Here is a 22,176-nt window from a genome sequence, read left to right as displayed (position 1 = left end):
CAATTAAGATTTTTAGTTGAGATGAAAAAAAAAGTTAATGGCACGAGCGGGATTCGAACCCACGATCTTCGGCTAGATACGCCGCTGCTCTACCACTTGAGCTATCCACTTGAGTGGGGTTGAGATAGGAAGTTGGTGTCCGAGTGGATCGAGCCGAAGATCGTGGGTTCGAATCCCACTCGTGCCATTAACTTTTTTTTCATCTCAACTAAAAACCTTAATTAATTGTAATGTATTAATTGGTCAAGCAGACCATGAAATTAGTGAATTTAATTAACAATAATATTGGTTGTTTGACCAAACCGCCGAGGATAGGGGAACCAATAAGATTGTTCGGTAAAGACCAAATAACAGGTTAATCACACTACAGATCACACAGAGAAATCTCACAAAAATGTAATACTGTAAAGAAATAAGGTTGTTATTTTGAGTAATGGGATTTGTGATCAAATAGATTATTATATTAATTATAGATTATTATATATATTAATATGGCAAGCTTTTACAAAGGACATTTTCCTCTTGTTAAAACAGTTTGAACCTCAACGTGAGTATGTTTTGCCTTAAAGGAGAAAACTGGTCTTTTTTGGAGGATATAATAATCAATAAAAAAATTAATAATAACATAAATTGTCAAAATTTAAAGGAATAGTTTAGGATGTAAGAAAAAAATTATTAGCTTGATCCTCGTCTTCTCTATTCTTTCAGGTGTGACCGTCAAATGTATTTTGCCATAAAAAGGCTGTATATTTTTGTCCAAATTGTGTACTTTTAACAGTTAGTTTTTACAGATGCACCATAAAAAATGGATAATTGCCGATATGTACAAAAACAAGAACAATAAATCATGATAGGGTACAATTAAGTGAATTGATACAATGCAAAATATATTTTTGCCAAAGTCTTTCTACTCACTCAAAGTGTTTATTATTGATTAAATATAAAAAATATATTTTGCATTGTATAAATTCACTTTTTTTTCTCACATCCTATAAGTATTTGTTAAATTCAAACAATGTTTGTAAATCCCAAGCCCTGAAGATGATCTCAATAAAGATTGAAACGTTGGCACGATAAAGAAATGTTTTTCTGAAACCTACATCACATCAGACCGCATACCACGATTTCTGAGTAATCATCAATTAACGGTCACTAATCACCACACATTAATCAATTAATTATCTTTTATTTCACTATCTACCTTTTGATAACCAATTGTATAGCATATAGAACCAAAAATTATCACACCAGATATTTAATTGTGTTAAATCTATTATAAAGTTAGAACTGAGTTTTAATCTCTCATCAATTGCAGCATTGAGATTTGTTCAGATCTAACAAACAAATTTAAATTTTCTGATAGATTTTCATCAAACGAAGTTTTAAAAATCTTTTTTAACAGTTTTTTGCTAAAAAATTAGCACAGGCATTACATTTTTTCTTTTGATAATTTAATAAGATACATTATTATTTTAGAGGGCTGACTTAATAATTTATTTTAAATATCATTTATATAATATATATTTTAAGAATATGTTTGCATTATAAAGCTTAGATCTTTCTGTCTGAGTCGTTCTTCACCATATTCATAATGAGTGATCAGCCCCATTATAAAAATGTTAAGTAGTTGAGAATACAAGTGTTAACTTATTTTTGCATGGTAAGTTGTTCATTTTAAGTTATTCTATTTGGGTTATTTATACAAAAAAAGTAAGGGGACAAGAGAAGAAGAACAATTATATAAAATAGTGTTTTTCTCTCTTGTGTCAGACGATATGCGCCATTGTTTATATTATATGCGTGTGCATCGTAATGTGCAGGGAGAGGGTGAAATGGGTGGCGACTGGGGACCAGCAAGGAGCTGTGATGATGCGATGATGGGCGTGGCGGGGCTCGGGGGGTTATCGACAAAAGGGGGCTCCGCCGGTGGGGGGCGGCGGCGACCAGGTGGCGCGCTCTCGAGTGGCCACAGTCAAAATGGCTTCCGATTGATCCGTCGCGTCCTCATCGCCACGGCTTTTTCTTCTTGCGTCTGGCCATGTAATTATTGCGATTCGACCCATCCGCCGCGTCAAATTGTTCGATCCGACGTTCATCTCCCATGGTGTAAAGCGTGGACCGTTTTTTGAAGCAACCTTTTGCTTCGAATGACGCACCGCCTGAGTAAATAGTAAGTACGCATCTTTTTTTTTTCCTTCTCTCTACTCTTCTTATTAACCTTCCAATGGCTTCCCTTTTGTTTTAGACAATATCTATTATTTGTTTGGACCCGTTTTTAACATTCACCTACCCTTTTTAACGTCTTGAAAACGTTCAAATCGACCGAGTGATAAGGGCTTGTTATTCCCCCCCGACTCCGTCGAATCGTAATCATCTGTTGTAGAAAATAATCCCGGGAGGATTTGTTTGGGCCTCCGCATCATCAGTCTACGCGCAAACACTTTTATCACTCTTTTCTAAACAAAACAGGCCCGTTTCTTTTAGAAAACTTAAAACCACGGAATAGTTTGTTTTCTCCTCATGAAAAGGACGCCGGAGGAAAACCGATAATACATCGGGAATACGGCTTAATAAATTAGTAGTCGAATCAAAATCCAAGGTCATTGACGGCTCTCCTTCGTTATAAGCCCGAATAGTCTATCTTTGACTTTTGATCTCGTCCCGATCCTAATAACGAAAAAAGATCGTAATTATTTATTTCGATACGGGTACAGTGCATGTATCGGACTCGGTATCGGTGAATCAACACCGAAAAAAAACCATGCACCCAGCTACGTCTAATAAAACGAAAATAGTTTCTGTTGTTTTTAGGTTTATTACAGCGGCCACCCGTAATACGGTCGTTAGTCTTATGTAATACGTGAAGATTATGTAGCACGCTAAATGATCAGTTCGGCCAAACAGCATACAGAAAAAAATGTTTATTTTTTTTCCTCCCCCAACAGATTAATATTCACCGGTAAATTTTTTACATTATAAAGTAAAAAACACTATTATTGTTTAATATATACAAAATAACTATCTATAACACGCAATTTATTATATTTCATTTTGAAAAAGTTGAAAACTACATTTGCTTAAATTTGTTTTTTTAATTTACTTACTTTTTTTTTTTGCTATAATATTTATTTTATTACTAGTTTATATCTTGCTGATTTTTTAATGCGAATAAATATTAACATGTGTATAGTTTATTAGACAAATTCTCAATAAGCAAATGCAATTAGATTATAAATATCCGAATGAAAAATTATAAATTTGGCATCTCCAGAGTAAGGATTTTTTTAATATTTTAATTTTTAATTATAAGATTTTTTAAATTTGATTATAGAGGTAAACGTTTGGAGAAATGTCACTAAAGAAAATTATAAAAAATACAATAGAACTTGATGTATAGTAGCTTAGCAATTGATGTATATAAAAAGGCCCTTTACAAAAAAGTTATTTTTGTATCATATACATGAAATTTATATATGCATATGTGTATCTCTCAAATAATCAATTTACATATGTGTATCCAAACGTTAAGCAGGAAAAAACTGCGAATCCTAACAGGATTCTTAACAGGACACAGCAAACTAAATGGGTATCTGAAGAAAATAGGTATAACCAACGCAGCACATGCAGATTCTGCAAAAAAGCAATAGGTACACCAATACACCTGCTAACTGTGGTGCTACATTTGTCCGCAGGAGGAATTGTTTTGGGACATACAACTTAACAATAGAATAGATCCTACCACCAAAACCGGGCCTACTAATCAAGTTCCTTGATGAACTAGGACTTTCAGGTGTGCTTTAAGCACAGAATGGGGATAAAATAGCTCTTAAAGGGCGCACTAAAATATACACCCTGACTAAAACATCTATCTGTTTATCTATCCATTGGTAAAAAATATTTTTTTTAAATTGTCTTAAGATTTTTGATTATTTAATAACATTAAAACTATAAAATATAGTATTTAAAGCGGGTCCCTTAAATATACATCACGTTTGTACAGGAAGCAATCCCTTTAGTTTCCTGCAAGTCACCTGGACCCTTTTTGTTTTTCTTAAATGGTTTATTTTCTTATTTCTTTATTCTACAAATTAATTTTACTAACGTTTTGCCAATTACAGGTTGTTGTTTTTTAGGATCTAAATACTAATTTTTATTTTATATGAACACACAAAACTAGAAAACCATTAATTATAGTTGAATTTTGGATCTTATATTAATTTTGATGTAGTAAACTGTAATAATCATAAAATGAACAATTGCTAAATTATATGTCTTAATTTTTTGACAGTAAATTTTGATATTATTATTATTTTTTTAATTTTTATACCGGTTTTGTATTACACGTTTCTTACATTCTTCAATCTTTCACAAATAATTTTGCCCTGAAAATTGTGTTTTAGCAAAATTTATACAAATCAAATTAAAAAAAAAAAAAAAACAGTTGGACCAACATTAAGATAATTTTCAAATTGGTTATTTAAATATTGGAAGGAGTGGTCTGGTGCGATGTAGGTTTAGGGAAAAACATTTTCTTTATCACGCCAATGTTTCGATCTTTTTATTGAGATCATTTTCAGGGCCTGGGTTTAACATTGTTTAAATTATACAAATACATATCAGGGATGAATATGAATTTATACAGTGATGTACACAATATAGAAATTTTAGGTTTTATCAAAGTATTTGTACTCACTCGATGTGTGTTTTCTGTGTAGATGTGTCATTGTTGTGTGTTATGTAAATCAGTGTATAAATTCATATTCATCTCTTATATGTATTTTTATAATATAAACAATGTTTATAAATCCCAGCCCCTGAATAAAGATTGAAACATTGGCATGATAAAGAAAATGTTATTCTAAACCTCCATCACACCATACCACAAATGACAACCTCTAAGTAATTATTAATGATCACTAAATATTACACATAATTTTCATATTTCAAGTTTTAAAATGAATATAATAATTTTAATATGCATACTACATCCAATAGAATCTTAAGAAATTCTTTTCCTTCATCTGTGTATTGAAAATAAACATTTACTAATGCCTAACCCATAAATTCATTGTTTCTTGTTTCAGATTTTTTTTGAAACTACAATTACAACATCGCAGTTTCTATGCGATCATTTATAACTGAGTCGCCATTCCACTGTGACGTCTGCGGAAAATATTTTTCGAGAAAAGACCATTACAAGAATCATGTCATGTGGCATACTGGAGAAACCCCACATCGGTGTGACTATTGTGCAAAGACGTTCACTAGGAAGGAGCATCTCATGAATCATATAAGACATCATACTGGGGAGACACCTCACCAGTGCAATTATTGTGCAAAAACATTTACGAGGAAAGACCATATGGTTTATCACGAGAGGCAGCACACCGGAGAGACGCCGTATCCGTGTCAATACTGCCCAAAGGCCTTCACGAGGAAGGATCATCTTGTGAATCACGTTCGCCGTCATACAGGCGAGTCCCCTCATAAATGTACTTATTGTCACAAAAGCTTTACCCGGAAAGAACATTTGACCAATCACATTAGACAGCATACAGGTGAAAGCCCTCATCGATGTCATTACTGTACTAAGAGCTTCACTCGTAAAGAACATCTAACAAACCATATTCGTATTCACACAGGTGAGTCTCCACATAGCTGTGAGTACTGTAACAGGACTTTCACAAGGAAAGAACACCTCAAGAGACACGTTAGACAACATGTTCAAGGCTCTGAGTACAACTGTATTATTTGCGCTACCCCATTTTCAACGAAAGAACATCTTGTTGAGCACATGCAGTCTCATCCTAGAGACCGACCGTACGTATGTACAGAATGCGGGAAATCGTTTCCTTTAAAGGGTAACCTTATGTTTCACGCGAGGTCACATCAGAAAAATGGTCCTGTTGAAAGGCCTTTCAGATGTGATCTTTGCCCGAAAGATTTCATGTGCAAAGGTCACCTTGTCTCTCACAGACGAAGTCACACCACCGGGAAAAGTAATTATGCTCAATTTTCTTTCGTTGAAAAGAGCAATGCATTTATGTTAAAGCAACTGATTAAAGGAGAAACAAGCGAAATGACTGCACACATCGTTCACAGTCCTCCGACACCTCAACCACTTCATACAGTATCCGTCGCTACACAGGTCGGTCTCCCAGTCCTTGCTTCGGCTCCCAACCTTCATATGCAAGCTCCACATTCTCTTCTCACCGCTGTCACATAAAATCCATTTTAATCATCATTGTTGTACATAGACAGAAAAAAAAAAGAAGAAAAAAAATACATTTTCACCTTATTTCTTTTCTTAATATGTTACTGATGTTATACAATTTTTAATTCTGTATTTTGTGTGTAGAATGGCATGTAGAAAATGTACACATAGACAAAATGTTGCATATACGACAAAATACATGGTGATATCTTTTTTGTGATTTACTGTTCAAAAAGATATAAACGAGAAGAACTAATGTACTTATGTTTTTTGTCTCTGATAGTGATTCAATGAATAAATTAAACATTTACAAAAAAATTATTTTTAAATATCATATGCTTTTATTATTTTTTTAACATTATTTTGTAATCTTCTTCACATATTTTTAACGTTTTTTGTCGTAGTGTTAATTTTTCAACAAAATATTCGCTTTGTTAAGAATTAAAAAAAAGTGAAAGAAGTTTGTAACTGATTGTGAAATAGAGAAGCTAAAGGGCAGAATTTTTATAGTTACCGCCTGGGAAATTTTGTCACAAGAAAAAAAAAAGATAAAAAAGAAGCTTTTGTGAGTACATATAATTTAATGACATTATTTTAATATGAACAATTTTTATTGAAAATGTAGGTTAAATGTCGTAATTTGATAATGGGAACACAAGAGGTATATTGTCATAGATGTATAGTAGAATATTTATATATACAAAAGTATAAATGAAAAATTATATTGCAGTACATACATAAAAAGTTTAAGTAGATATATAATTGTTTTTGTTTTTTTATTTCGAGATGAGAATTATTGTAAAGTGCTCCGTTTCTTTTAACTCTATATATAATACATATATTGTATATATTATATTTTGTGTTATATTTTAATAATAGCAATACTTTTTTTCCAATTTTAATGGCAGAAATATTATTAAATTGAAAAATTTTATATTAATTTTGTGATTTGTATTTGAACTTAAGTGTTCTTTCTTTTTTCTCTTTTTTTTCTTTATTTTATACATAATAGGAATTAGTACAAACTAGAATATATTAATATTTGTATGCTTTTACGCAAACATTAAAAGATTGGCTGATTTCTAGGTGTACAATTTATTGATAGTATATAAAGAAAAAAAAATTGAGACATACTTTCCTGTTATGTTAGTGGCACAATATTCATAGTGTACAATATAGCTAAAATACTTTGAAAAAATATATATGTTTCTTTTAACATTTACTTGTTTTTGTTATCCTTTTTCCTTTAATTTTAAACATAAAAATTATGAGTATTTTCAAAATGTGTGCTTAGAATTTCATGAGTGAGGACAAAATAGACAAATCTGAAGATTTTATTTGCAATTTTCAATGCAATGAAATAAATCAACTGTTAATTTTTATGTATCTCTTGATATGAATATAATTTTTATTAATCTTAATGATTCAGGACAAAATAATGTAGCTAGTCTATTAAACCTTTTTATTTTACAAACTTGACATTTTGAAAATTTAATTCAAACTATAATACAGAGCTGGAATCTGGTATACCAACAGAAAAGGATAAAAAATAAAATTGTCAATTTTAAAAGTTTTTATTTGGTAATTTTGAATAGTACATAAAAATATTTTATTTTGGCTCAACAAAAGTGAAGCAGCCTGATAGCTCTCACATTATACTAAATCTTACAATCATATATTTCAATACTGTTAGATTTCACGGATTAAATTAATTTCTTTTTTTTATGCTTTGCAAATGGTGAGTTAAGCTCTATCAAAAGTACCATATTTGATTTGGCTGTAAACCTCATAATGTTTTTGTACAGTGTCTGCACTTTGGAATAATTTGGTAAGAATACGTCAAAGCATTTGAGATATCCTTTGAGTTTTTCCTGATAAACACAGTTTTCCTCTTGATAGTAGACAGTGAAAATTTTATTTTTCAGTTCAGTGAGCATTATTTTCATGGCTATATTCCCTTTATTGGCACAAAGTTGCAGGTCGTCGTTTGTCAGGTGTATTGTTATGCTCCCATGGATTAGATTTGCTATCACCTGAAAATAACGATCCTGTAATAAATCTTGCGGCCGTTCAATCCAAACATTGAGATTTGTATTTGTTATCCGTGGAGTTCTGAATATTCTGTAATCGTCTTCTCGTTCTTTCGGTATGTCTCTTGGCCTCATAAGGACCCTGGAAACATCAGGAATAATAATATGGCCTTCATTTTCTTGAAGAATGTATGCCCAGCCATTGTAACTTTTTCCATTGCAGCATTTTTCCATATTTCCTTTCATACTCTTTACAAATACATCCATTTTTATTAAAAATCCTAAACCTGGGAAATCTTCTACTCTGTAAGCCAAATAAGGATTTCCTGAAGTGCTGTTATAGCCATAAGGATTCCATCCTGATATGCCAAGCAATGTTTCATCTCTTTCTAAAACAGGAACTAATTGTGCTAAATAAAATAAATAATCAGGGGATAGCAATAAGCCTTCTTCGATCACAATAACAAATTTCTTTGTAGGAAAATTTTCATGAATGAAATTAAGACCAAAATGGATCTTGTAGTTTGGCACGGTGGAAGTCGAATTTATTATGAGTGGTTGAAAATTGAATACTTTGGTTAATTTGTATATCTCTTCTTCTCCTTCTTCTTGAAGCACAAAAACTGATGCTGAATGGATACCTGGTTGATACACAACGGATTGTAAGGTAAGAACAAGCGTCGTAATGGATTTACCAGCAATAACTATAAATGGAGTTGAAAACACAGTATTTCCTATAAGACTTCTATTTGTCATTAAAGATGGCAAAATTGGTTCGTGTCGTTCCAATGGGCCACAGAAATCAACACATCTCAGCTCATTTGAAAGAGTGCAGAGCTGTTCTCTCAGAGGATTTATCGTCGGAAAAGGATCAGGCGAAATCATCAAAGGTTCAATTTTTTTTGGAACGCACAATCTTTCATCGATGACTTCACCCCATTTGTTATTTCTAGCATAACTTATCCTTTCAAGAGGGGTGAAACCTGAAATTCCTTTTTGTGTTATCATGTACCATTGACTTCTATATTGCAGATCCTGTATTTTTCCGCTACCCAATTCGTACAGCATATGTTTAGCCTTCTTACTCAATTCTTTAGAAGCTTCGTCAAAAGTGAAAACGATGACAATGTCATTGACTCTTAAATACGACGCCAGCCATAGTTCTAAAGAAGTACTGTTTTGACTGTAAAGGTCAAAATTTTGCAGAGTCACAATTTGTAGGTATTTAGCATCTACGACTGCAATATTAAGACCTCTTCCACCTCCACCGTAATACTTCCCAAACACACACAACCTAGGTTGGTCGTCCTTGTCCTCTCCTGTGTATACATGAACAGGAAACGTATTATCAGGACATGTATATTGTAACCCGCAGTTAGGGTAAATTTCTGAAATTCTCACCTCATCACTTAACAGTTCTTTCGTATTGTAATCATCAGTCGTAATATTGTCTTCATATGAAGGAGTACGCAACGTTTTCTCTGGCAACAAATTACCCCAGTATTGATTTGTTGTCACTATGACTATACATATAATAAAACTAATATACAGCAAGAGTCTAAACCTTGAAAGGTATTTTACTATGAACATTTTTATACCATTTTATCCGATAGTTAATAAGAACCTTCCATTTGGGGGTGGTGCTGGTGGTCTGCCCCTGGGGGTGGAACAAATGCCAACCTCCAATCAATCTGCTGCACTCTGTAATCAATCCATCAACTTCCAACAAAATTATATTGCAGATGTAACATTTTTATTATTAAAACATAGCGCATTAAAAAAATATACTTTATAATGGAAGTTAAGCGTTTAACAGCCTGTACTGACAAAATAAAAACACAGCACAGTGCAATATTGTCAATTGTTTTTTCTTATTTTGCCTAGCAACCACAGATTGTGGGTTCAAATAGAACAAGTCATACTGTCATAGTAATTCTTTTCACATCGAACCAATAAATATTAGTTTGTGCTTATTGGTAGGTATTACAAATTGTAGTTTGATTCTAAATGAAACATCCTTTACACAAACACATATGCACATCTCTAACATAATAAAAATTAAGGAATTAAATATATTAAAATGATTGTAATTTTGTTTTAATAGTTACTTCTCTATAATTTGTCTTTTTGATAATTGAAATAAAAATAATGTGCCATAGTTTTACTATTTCATTATAATAATAGTGTGTATATAATGTTATATTTTGAATAAATAATTAAACAAATGAATTTGTTAATTTATTATATTGGTAAATTTAATTGCATTAAGTGTCATTCATGGGTGGATTTTATGTTAAAGAAAGAAAGTGGCCACTGTTAATTTTTTGGAAACAATCTTAGGATCATTATTACTCATTTTTTCTGTTTTGTTGAGTGAAAAACATTGAGTAAATCAATGACAAATTTGTTATAAAACCTAAAATATACCACTCTTACTATTTACCAACCGTTGAAATGACAATGAGTACTCTATTCAATAAAGGTTTCTTCCTCCTCTAGTATACAATATGGAATTGATTTTATACCAATGTACGTACTAGAGGGCTTTGCGTCCAACTACTCGCTGGGTTTCCTGAGAATCAAACCACTTTACAATAATTTCTCCGTGCTATTCACAATTAAAAATCCATGGGCTGTGCAGGGATTTGAACCCAGGACTGCTAGTGTGGCAAATACGAGTCAGATGCTTAGCCACTGCGATGATCCCTTATAACTGATTTTACAATGTTTGCAGCATAGTCTGGAAGAATATTTGTATTCTCCAGCAAAGTCATTTTTCATTGCTCTAAACTCTCCAGCATCCCCAGAGTTTATTTTATATTCCTGTTTTATCAAGTCCTTTTGTTTAAGATGTTTAATAATAATCATTACGCAAATACAAACAATGAAATTTTTTGGTTGGGTGGGAGGGAACGGATAAGAAAATTCCAAAACTGTGTCTGATTCCCTATCCACTTATCCACCCAACACATGCTGGAATGGAAGTCATTTTCAAACATCGAGGGACAATTTTTATGACATGCAAAATATAAAATCTCTAATAAATGACACAAAAGGAACGATCGTTTTTATCAACTCATTCTCAATCTAATTTGCACTTATTAAGAAAATAGGAAGATTCAAGTAAGTGCGATCTTCTGTGGAGGTCCCTGCTTACATCTCCATAGAACATACTTATCAGTCCAGTACTCGGACAAGTTTATTCAAATCTTGTTTTCTTGCAAAATTAAAACTTCTCCTTGTATGAAGTTACCAGCATTACTCTTTGTGCATAGGCTGACATTAATTTTGACCTGCCATTGTCTTAGCTCAATGTATGTTCAGGGATATTTAACATCATAAAATGAACCAATGAAACTCCGAGACAGTTATTTTATGAATGTCAAGCTTCCTGGCTACATATGCTGGCTTCTTCATCTGCCAGTAATTGTTCAATTTTAGTTGGATAAGTTGCACTTAGTGGCACAAAATTATAAAATATGAAAAACAATTAAACAATTGAAAGGCAAATTAGTGTTGAAAAGTGCTGTAGATAAAAATAAATAAAAAATAGATTGTCTATTTCAAGAATCTTGTAATCTGATCGTCAAAGATGGGAGTCGATCGCCTATTAAAAAAATAATAACAATAAATAAATAAATGTACAAAAATTAACATGTTGACTTCTTTAAGAAACATTATTATTCTATTCAAATTAGATTTGTCTAATCTAAATGAAAAAATATTGAGAATGGCCAATTTCGCTTAGTCTTAGTATTTGTTACAATTTATTGAGGAATAAATTTAAGTTTATTTTATATGGCTTTATTTTTCAACATTAGCCAGAGTGAGGCTAATAGGCGGGTAACGTGAAAAAAAAAGGCTAATGTGATAATGGAAATTGAACCCACGACCACAGGGGCTATGAGCCAAGAGTCTGTTCTGCTGATCACTCGTATGCCGTGGTCCCCCAAGTTTATAAATTGATTATATTATATATATATTTTTTTTTTGCCAGGAAAAAGGTTAATTCTACAAAACTGTTTTATAAGTTTGTTTTAATTATTAATATTAAATCAAATTTCAGTTTATTTAATGGAGTGTAATCAGATGTATTTATACACCACATATATATGGTTATATACTTTACATAGATTCTACTTATTTAGCACACAAATTGAATTATATGCAAAGTGGATCTTTTCTTCTTTAGCATATAAAAAATATTTTTAAAAAACTAACTGTTTTAATTACATTGTTGTATTATGCAAATTTGAATTTGGTATAAAACAATAATGAAATTATTTCTCCTATATTTCAGCATTTAGGCTAAAATGCCTGATCTCGTGGAACAGATGTACTGCTCCCAGCAGATCATCATTCCTCCAAATCTGCCTTCGATACTTAAAAAGTACGCCAAAGCTGCAATCAGGACGCAGCCTTATGATCTGCTTGTCTGGTCATCAGCATATTTCCGGGCAATCTGCGATGGAATTCCGCCACCTGTGAAAGAAAGGATCGAATACCCTCCACCAATATCAGAGTCTGGACTCTCCCCTGGATTCCTTAAAGTTCTTATCAATCAAGTATGCGTATAAAGCAAAAAAAATATTTTACATTCTAGCACTTGTAACAATTTAATTTGCACGCCTTTAATTATTGGGTAGATTGGTAAAGGGGATACAGTGCCAAAGGAAATTTTAGAGTCACGCTGGAAAGGTGTCTGCCTAAACTTACAATATTTAGACGAATTGATTTGTGTTGGAGGCTTTTGCGATGACGTCGACTGGAGAAAGTTTATTGCTGTTGCTGCCGGGTCAATTGAAAGTGTAAGCAAATACAAAAACATTCTTTGTATAAGAAACAATTGAAAAAATAGTTAAAATTTACAGAATTTGACTAGAACGATGGTATTAATATGCGAATTGATGACAGACGAGCCAGAAGGTGGAAGTGCAAGCGTACAGTTAGAACTTTTTATTGACCTTTATAGATTTCTTGCGCAGCTCGATTGTGGGCCAATAGATTTTAGAAAGAGAGAAGTTTCCGAAACTGAGACAGTTTGCCCTCAAATAACAGCAGAAGATCATCCAGTGATATGTGACTGTAGATCAGAAGGACCGCCTCATGTGACCTGGGAGCAAGCTCTTGGTAAATATCCCTTCAAAATTCTCAAAATTTAATTTAGAAGTTATTTAATTCAGAATTCACTGTAAAATGTAAACATAATAATCATGGTTGGATTAAAGTATGTCAAATAATGAATTGAATTAATATCAGTAATATTTAATCTTAAAATCCTTTTAATTTTCATGATAGCTGACAAAGAGAATGACAATGAAAATTAAATGAATGTATTGCATTGATCTTTCTGGACAATTTTAAAATAATTTCATTATGTTAAAGAATAATGTTCATTTTATCACTTATTCAAATAAAAATTTAAAAAAATCTGTCCAAGACCAATACCAATACAAACAATAAATTTTCGAGCAATTACACATAAGTATTTACATTTTTAAGCCATTATAATTGTCTAAATAATATATTTATTGTCTTATTTTTGCTCCAGAGGAAACAAATGGTACGTAATAAATGTATTTGTTTTTTTCTTAAATTGCTTATTTTCTAATCATATATTTTATTATATTGATGAATAAATAGCTGATGTTATAGTTAAAGAGGGCGAAATAGAAGGTAATATTAGTTATGTAATTCTTATAGAATTTGTAAAAATGATATTGTTTAAGTTATTAAAAGAAAATGACATATAAGTTTATTTACAAATTGTTTCACATCATCCTTTGTTTTATTTTTCTATTTAAAGAAGAAAATCAGGAATGTAACACAGGTATGTATAAGATTTATTTATTATTTATTTTTTAATACATAGAAAAACATTTGGGTTGGTAAAGTGTATAATAACATATAAAGCTTAACTTAAATTTAATAATTGTATTTTCTTTGTTAGAACAAGAGGAGTACAAACCTGAATATGAAGATAACAATAAAGGTGAAGATGAACAAGGTAATATTAAAATCAATAGTAATAACAACTTTAAAAAATTTTAACTTTTGATTGAAAATTTTCAGAAATAAAAGAAGAAGAACAAGGTACTAAAAACACTTAGATTTTTTTAAATGAACGATATTAATAAATTAAAAAAATGATTCAGAAGGTACAGAAGAAATTGAAGAAGAAAATAAAGGTATTTTGAATAATTAAAATAATAAAATGAAAATATAGTATACTTTGAACTCTATATGGGAAAAATTATTAATAAATAATGATGTTGTAATTTTTTTTTTTTTTTTTTTTTTTGGATATGTAAAGAAGAAAGCCAGGACTGCAAAAAAGGTAAATATAACAATATGACAATTACGAGAATTTAAAAATTGTCTCTCTTACTAGACGAATTTGATGATGCAGTGAACACAGGTAGTCTTAAACATACAATTCAAAATGACAAGCATGATCATTTTTCTTTGTTTGAAAGAAGTTGGAGATAAAGCTGATGCAGAGGATACAGCTAAAGAAGTTGACCAAGGTAAGCATAAACTCTTCGAAATCAGTAATAAAAAAAGCAAATCTTTAAAAAGAAAATGTTTTCAGATATCAAAGTAGATGAACAAAAAGGTATGGACTTTGTTAAAAATATTTTTAAAAGATTATTATCAATACAAAATTAAATGCTGTACACTATTCAGGAAGTACAGAAGAAAATCAAGACGAAAATTATATTTTTGTACTTGCATTAACATTATTAAATATTAAGACATTGCATAATTATTTTATCTTGTCACTATTTATTTACAGATGATGAGAGGACTAATGAAAGTGAAGAAAAAGGTAATATATTATATAGAATAAGTTAATGCTTAAACTATTTTTACTTTAAACTATAATATGTTTTAACAAATAATTTTAATAATAAATCTATCTGGTTCTATGTTGAAAATAATTTAACATTGCACTCTTAAGGAAACTTAATCAAGATGAAAAAAGATAGATTTGCTTAGTGTCAAGATGGTAAAAGAATTTTAAATAATGAAGATGCCATAAAAGGTATTAAATAACAATCACTCTGATAAATTACTTAATTATAAATAATAAAGAAATTTTGAAGTAAAATGAATTTTGGTTATACATAACAAGGATTATGAAGTTATGTGAATGAGTAAAAATGCCCAGAGTGCTTTACGATTAAAATGTCCAATATATTATTTTTAATTTTAGAAATTTTACAAGCAGATGAGGAAAATGGTGAAATGACAGAAGTTGAAAATGGCGGTAAGAAATGTCTTTGGTTTAAATAACACAATTAAATTATTGTTATTTTTAATTTGTGTTATTGTTTAGAGTCTGCAATTCAAGATGTTGAAGGTAATTACTTAAAGATTACAATATTTTGAATAATTAACATTGCTAAATAGCCGTTAGTTGTAATTTTTATTGTTCTGAATTTTTTAACAAACAGCAAAGGATGGGGTTGTCAAAGATGAAAATCCAAATGAAAGTAGGTTTTTTTTTTTAAATTAAGAACTAATAAACAAAACTTGCATAACTAACCAAAATATACTATAAAAAATTTAAGTGGCATATTTTTACTATTCTCTTTAAAATTAAAATATCGAATCTATTATTTTGAAATTTTGAAATTCTACAAGCAGATGAAGAAAATGGTGAAATGACAGAAGTTGAAAATGGCAGTAAGAAATGTTTTTGGTTTAAATGACACAATTAAATTATTGTTATTTTTAATTTGTTATTGTTTAGAATCTGCAATTCAAGATGACAAAGGTAATTAATTAAATATAATATTCTGAATAATTAACATTGCTAAATAAGTCGTTACTTGTAATTTTTTTCAATTAAAAATATATTTTAATTGTTTTGAATTTTTTAATAATCAGCAAAAGATGGGGTTGTTAGCGATGAATATCCAAATGAAAGTATGCACATATTTTTAAAAAATTAACAAAATAAAAAATCTTTTATAATTATCCAAAAAATATTTTAAAAAATGAAAGTGGCATATTTTTACTAAACTCTTTAAAATTAAAATGTCCAGTCTAGTATTTCTAAATTTTACAAGCAGATGAAGAAAAGGGTGAAATGACAGAAGTTAAAAATCGTGGCAAGAAATGTCTTTAGTTTAAATAATACAATTAAATTATTGATATTTTAAATTTGTATTATGACTTAGAGTTTGCAATTCAAAATTATGAAGGTCATTAATTAAAGGAAAAATTTTCTTCTTTTTTTTTTCTTTAAAGTTTTTCAAAAATATATATTGTAATTTTTATTGTTCTAAATGTTTTAACAATCAGCAAAGGATGGGGTCGTCAGTGATGAAAATCCTAATGAAAGTAGGTATTTTTAAAAAAATTAATAATTAATAAACAAATTTTGCATAACTAACCAAAAATATTGTAAAAAGTGAAAGAAAATGTTAACAATGTAGCTGAAATACAGGATGATAATGATGAAGGTATGCATACTGATTTGTAAATATAAGAATTCTAAATTTCGTTATTTGTATAATTATTAAGCAGCAAAGGAAGCTACTGAAGGAAATAAGGCTGAAAGTGAAACAGAACTAGGAAATGCAATAATTGATACAACTATCTTACAAATTAACATGTTACAACTTAATATCATATATTTTTATTTACAAATAACTAGTTAAAGATAGTAAAAATATGTTCGAATTTTTAGATCAATTTACACATAAATTTATAAAAAGTATTTATGAAAATTTGATTTTTTTATTATCTTTAAATTTTGCAACTTTTTTCATAAAATATCTTCTTTTTTAACAAAAGAGATTTAAAGGTATAGTTGTACAGCCGAATTCCGCTATTTTCCTCATTTGTTGCAGAAATATTTTCTTCACTGCTTGCTAGTTTATGTTTCTCTGCACGCTCTGTTTGTAGAATTTACACATCCATATCCATCAATATCAATTTTAAATCTAGATATTGTTGCTTACTTGTTAGAACTAAGCACACCAATTTATTTTTGCATTTCGGGCCTTCGAGTTCAACTTAGCTAAATAGCGAGTATTGTAGCTCTGAAAAGGGACCAGGGACTTGGCCCGAAATGCTTAAGCAACTGAAATAGTTGCATAAAAATAAATTGGTATGTTTATTTTTAAAAAACCACACTAGACTTAAAATATTTTTACCAAATTAAGTTAAAATATTATAAATCTAATGCCATTTTAAGTTTCTTCCTTTTTACTCAAGACTTCCAAGTAGACTCTTGAATTGTTTATAGCCAGTGAGATATTTTCAGTGTTTAGTTTTTCTGAGCTCTTGTGTTTTGAACTGAAAGAGTCTCTAGGGCATGTGTTCCAATCCTGAAGATGGTCTTGCATTTGGTTTGAGGATTCTTAGCTTATCTAGTTTAATTTTTTTAACTAGATAACATTATTTTTAATGTTTCAGCGGAAGAGGACAATAGGAAAAATATCGATGAACAAGGTTTGTCAATATTTTAAGTAATACTAATAATACATTACATTTTTTAAACTAATCTTACTAATAATTGCCAATAATAGTAACTAAGGTCATTTTGGACTCATTGAGAGCAGATGAAGAGGATGGAGGTAATAGATTTATTAATATTTTAACTTTTCATGTTAAAAATTGATTTTTAAAAAATAATAAGATAAAGATACTTTTGCAGATTTGTAAGCTTAATCTGCACTTAAAATATCAAAATTGTTAATTTTCATGTACACCTTTGTTACAGACAAAACTGAAGCATCTGAAGGTAAATAATGTTGAGCTTGATAAGCGACTCCTGTATAATTATAAGTTTTGTTTTTTAATTTATATAATTTTTCATTGTTTTTTAAATAGCATTTTTGTTTATTGTATGTAATTTCAAAGATGGTTTGTTACAATGAATTTTGAATTTCAGAATTCAAGGATTCACTGGAGATGAACGACACAGCTTCTAAAGGTGAATAAGTGTGTCAGAGTAATTTTCAAAATAGTCATTTTCCTTTGTTTTCAGAAGGGGAAAGCATTTTAAAAAAGAATGCGGTTTTGGAACTAGGGCCACTCTTGGTTTTTATCTTGAATTAGTTTTTATTGTTGTTTAGAGTATTTTAGAGTTTTAGGTTTTATTAATTCAATTCTATTTGATTTAATTAGACATTCAGTGAATTCTGAAATCCCAGTTATAAATAATGAAAAATTAATATATCAAATTAGAAAAGAAGAAATTAAATGTTTTAAATTTTTAACAGCCGATTTAGAGAGAATCGATTCAGGCTTTTCGGTTGAAACAATGTTAGTTGAACAAGGGAATCTGTTTAATGTTTGGCCTCTAATAGAAGAGGATGTAGAAGAAACAGAGGGTGAAGAAGAAATATCAGACATGGCTGACTCTGCTTATGGAGTTCAAGTTTGTAGCTTGTTGATTTAGTATTTCTTTTAAGAAACCCTCAGATCATTTTTTTTTTCTAAAACAAATAGTTAAGAAATAAATATATCCCAATATTTCAATTATAGGTTTGGGATGATACTTTCGGTTCAAGCTCCTTTGAAATGCTTTATGCCGGTGAAGAAAGGCTAATGGTATGAGACTGTACTAATAATTTTATGAGACTATAGGGTTACATAATTTATTACCTTTTTTCAATATCTTTAATGCGCCTCACAGGGAGAAGAAGATTTTAAAATACAGAGCGGTATAGGCCCTGATGTTATAGTTTTAGAACCACCAGATGCTAGCAATATAGATGCCGAAGGTAAAAATATAGATCAATTTTTAAGACAGATGTTGCAATTTATAAATTTATCTTAATAAAAGCCCTGATAATAATAAATTTCAAAGGAGTAAAAACAAACAAAAATTGGTAATTTTCTAAATGCAAAATTGGGTCGCATGTTGATTTTCTGGAACATGTTAAATGAGTGAAATGTTCAAACATTTTCTTCAAATTACATTTCAAATCAGAATTTGCATGATTTTTCATGTCATTTTTGCTCTATTATTTATTGTTATTATGAATGCAGTCAACTATTCTTTATTATTAAGTATTTTATGGGATAATTCCCAAGTAGTACAGTCTTACATAATAGTTAACATAACATTTATATATGAGTAGTAAGAAATATGTATAAAATTTATAAACATAATATGCCAAGTGCACAGTAAAAAGTAAAGCTGGTATAATTCACACAAAAAAGTAAAAAAAAAATATATATATATATATAAACTTAATTACTTAATAATAGAAACTACACAAATTATGTTTATTACCACGAATGACAACTAGTCATTAAATCAAATTTTTCTTAAAGGTTCAAATTTACAGTACAGAAACTCTATGTTGCCAAAATTGTCATCAAAAGCCCCTGATTGACCCACACTGTAACTAATGATGAAATTAAGGATAAAGCATATTAACATCCTCTATTCCTTCTACTAGGAAGTAGAAGATTTATTTTAGTTAATAACTCCGGACAATAATAGATCCCATTCACCAACTTATATAAAAATATATGCCAAGGACCAAACACGATTCTGGATCATGAGCCTCAGCCCCCCAAGCACCATATTCCTTTTCTTCTTTTTAAAAACCGTGTATTTCATGAACCTTTATTGAACCTTTTCCAATTTGATTCCAAGTCTGCAAAATTCCAAGGAAACGAACAGAGGAGCAGTAGTCAAATATACTCCTAACAATACCAAAAAAGATAATTTTAATGGTTTTTATATTTGTAAAGTCTGAGGTGTTCCTTTTAATAAAGGCCAGATTGCGGTATCCTTTGGAAATCACTTGCTCAATATGTTTCTTAAATGTTAGTTCACCGTCAAATACCACGGCAAGATTGTTAATTTTCATCCAAAAAATAGATTGAAGGAAACCCCTTTCTATCATTTAAAAATAAATACAAAACATTTTAGTATTATTGGCACACCAGTTCGAGAACCCATCCAAACTTTTTGTTATAGTTCATGGTCACCAGTACAGTTTACCATTCTGAAAATTGTAATATCATTGGCAAGTAATAAAAATTGAGATCATTGAGTGTTTTAACATTGTGAACTACTATAAGCGCATGCACGTGTGTAAGCTAGGGCTCAAGTATGGTTTACTGCTTTAAAACTACTACATGTAAAATAAAAAAGTTAAAGATTTCATGAAATAATTTATATTATTTTTTCAGAATATATTGATGAGGATCAAACTGATTCTGAAATGTTGAAAAAGCCAAGGGAAAGTGAGGAAGTGGAAGATATGTTTGCCCCTAAAATTGACAGCTTGAGAGAAATTCTGGATGATGAATACGTAGGAGAACAGGAAGGAGAAGAGATAGATGTCGTAGATCAAGAATCTAGCAAAGAATCTGAAGAGCCAGTTGCAGAAGAGGAAGAGGAAAAAGAAGTGTTAGGAGATGTTATTGAAGATAATATTGTGACCATTATTGAGCCAGATGCAGATATACACCATTTGCCAACACCGGTTACATCCGAGATATCAGTTCTAATAGAGGAACAAGCTGAAGGTGAGACATCTGCAGATACGTACGATCCTTCACAAAAGTTGGCAGAGAAGCAGTCCTTGGTCGACGTCAGGGTTATCGCCGAGGAACCTGTTGTCATAGAAGAAGAACAAGAAAAAGAAGTCCAAGCGCATGATCCCTTCTGGAAACACATTCCTGGAATTGGGCCAGTTGTGCCAGAAGAAATTGTTGAAGATTTGGTTGCATACCTAAAAGTCGTTGCTTCATATCAGAGCAACATGGTCATGCCTAAGAATCTTCGCCATTTCAAATGCCCTCCTCTAGAAATCATTGAGAATTAAGACAATGATAGAAATAAAATGCACTGGTATTCTTTCTTGAAAATTTTCACTCACAAAACGACCAGAAAGTAATGTAGTGAGATCATTCATTGCTAAATTGCATATCTTGTTAACACAATATAATTTTTAGTTGTTATACACCAATAAAACACTGATTTAGAAATTAATAACAAAGAAAGTTTTTAATTTATACAATTCCTCTCAAAATAAACCACCTGTTTAAATTTCATGTGTTATAACTATAAACAATCTGATTCTTAGTACAAATTTTGGTTTTAAAGTATTTAATGGGTAGGGACTGGTTAATTGGGGACCGCGGTAGCCGAGTGGTTAACGTGAGAGACTCTCGGCTCATAGATGCCGCGGTCGTGGGTTCGATTCCCACCGTCGCCTCTGGCCCTTTTTTCACGATAACCCCCCCCCCCAAATATGAACACATAAGAATTAATTCATCATTCATATGCATAGATCATAAGGCAAAAAAAGGATTCAATGCATATTATTAAGATGTGGATTAGTGTTATTAATCCAAAGCTGAAAATTTTCATCAATAATTGAACAGATCCACCTAAAATTTAGTTGTAAGAGTATTCTTTTAGTGTATTATTTTTAATAGGAATTTACAATGTTTAATTAAATATGAGAAATATGAACTTATATGAGTGATGTAGAGAGATTATTGTTACATATAATATAAATTTTTCATTATTGACTTTATATTAATTATTACATTATTGAATTAATGTAATATAAATATTAATGTCCTATAAATATTTCTTCTGTTTACTTTTGTACTGACTAATCCCATTTACACAAAAAGTAGAATTCCATTCTGATAGTCCTAAAGATCGCTTTCAGTTAATCTTTTTTTTCTTTGATTTCATTTGATATTATTCTTAAACCTTTTTTAAACTCCAGTCAGTCATTTGAGTGAGTATGACAGCGCCAGGGTCATAACATTATTAGAGAAAGTATAAAGGCAGCGCGAAATTGCCAGGAGACTGAGTGTAAATCACTCTACAATAAAAATGGTTTTTCAACACTTCAGCATTACGTGACATGAAATAAGACATCTCTTAAGTCCAAAATGTTTTGATTTCCTCCAGGACTGTAAGAAGAATGCTCA

At 30.4% G+C, this 22,176-nt stretch overlaps 3 protein-coding genes across 6 annotated transcripts; 2 read left to right on the top strand and 1 right to left on the bottom strand.

Moving 5' to 3' along the window:
- The first annotated feature begins 1,944 nt into the window (after window positions 1-1,944).
- Window positions 1,945-7,430, top strand: LOC106666091 (gastrula zinc finger protein XlCGF8.2DB-like). 4 transcript variants are annotated; one of them, XM_014392988.2, is made up of 3 exons: window positions 1,945-2,170; window positions 5,085-5,474; window positions 5,643-7,430. In XM_014392988.2, exons 2-3 carry the CDS (start codon window positions 5,123-5,125, stop codon window positions 6,224-6,226), a joined length of 936 nt encoding a protein of 311 aa, XP_014248474.1. In that variant the 5' UTR covers window positions 1,945-2,170; window positions 5,085-5,122; the 3' UTR covers window positions 6,227-7,430. The 4 variants fall into 4 exon arrangements, with proteins under 4 accessions (XP_014248474.1, XP_014248472.1, XP_014248471.1 ...); XM_014392986.2 differs by having other exon boundaries at window positions 5,085-5,558; window positions 5,643-7,401; XM_014392985.2 differs by having other exon boundaries at window positions 5,085-7,401.
- Window positions 6,576-21,213, top strand: LOC106666058 (cilia- and flagella-associated protein 251-like). Its single transcript, XM_014392949.2, has 27 exons — window positions 6,576-6,779; window positions 12,545-12,809; window positions 12,891-13,052; window positions 13,116-13,374; window positions 13,796-13,807; window positions 13,888-13,920; window positions 14,051-14,074; window positions 14,195-14,251; window positions 14,317-14,337; window positions 14,400-14,432; window positions 14,558-14,581; window positions 14,636-14,662; window positions 14,721-14,771; window positions 14,837-14,860; window positions 15,041-15,073; window positions 15,461-15,514; window positions 15,584-15,607; window positions 15,702-15,740; window positions 15,895-15,933; window positions 16,001-16,024; window positions 16,555-16,593; window positions 16,665-16,715; window positions 17,674-17,709; window positions 17,787-17,834; window positions 17,981-18,001; window positions 18,152-18,193; window positions 20,413-21,213. Exons 2-27 carry the CDS (start codon window positions 12,558-12,560, stop codon window positions 21,048-21,050), a joined length of 2,067 nt encoding a protein of 688 aa, XP_014248435.1. The 5' UTR covers window positions 6,576-6,779; window positions 12,545-12,557; the 3' UTR covers window positions 21,051-21,213.
- Window positions 7,798-10,211, bottom strand: LOC106666088 (protein O-linked-mannose beta-1,2-N-acetylglucosaminyltransferase 1-like). The gene has a single exon (XM_014392978.2). It carries the CDS (start codon window positions 9,832-9,834, stop codon window positions 7,918-7,920), a length of 1,917 nt encoding a protein of 638 aa, XP_014248464.1. The 5' UTR covers window positions 9,835-10,211; the 3' UTR covers window positions 7,798-7,917.
- Window positions 21,214-22,176: the final 963 nt, after the last annotated feature.

Source organism: Cimex lectularius, unplaced genomic scaffold (assembly GCF_000648675.2).
Source record: "Cimex lectularius strain Harlan isolate CLEC.00 unplaced genomic scaffold, Clec_2.1 scaffold328, whole genome shotgun sequence".
Classification (NCBI taxonomy): Eukaryota; Metazoa; Arthropoda; class Insecta; order Hemiptera; family Cimicidae; genus Cimex; species Cimex lectularius.
This window is presented reverse-complemented; position numbering and strand designations above follow the sequence as displayed.

What these genes read in the sequence shown, in the direction of transcription:
- LOC106666091 (XM_024229325.1), top strand. Translation starts at nt 5,123, where the DNA reads ATGCGATCATTTATAACTGAGTCGCCATTCCACTGTGACGTCTGCGGA.
- LOC106666088 (XM_014392978.2), bottom strand. Translation starts at nt 9,834, where the DNA reads ATGTTCATAGTAAAATACCTTTCAAGGTTTAGACTCTTGCTGTATATT.
- LOC106666058 (XM_014392949.2), top strand. Translation starts at nt 12,558, where the DNA reads ATGCCTGATCTCGTGGAACAGATGTACTGCTCCCAGCAGATCATCATT. An exon ending in TTAAAGTTCTTATCAATCAA is followed by an intron (nt 12,810 to 12,890) that starts GTATGCGTATAA and finishes ATTATTGGGTAG; the next exon opens with ATTGGTAAAGGGGATACAGT. An exon ending in TGCAATTCAAGATGACAAAG is followed by an intron (nt 16,025 to 16,554) that starts GTAATTAATTAA and finishes TTTAACAATCAG; the next exon opens with CAAAGGATGGGGTCGTCAGT.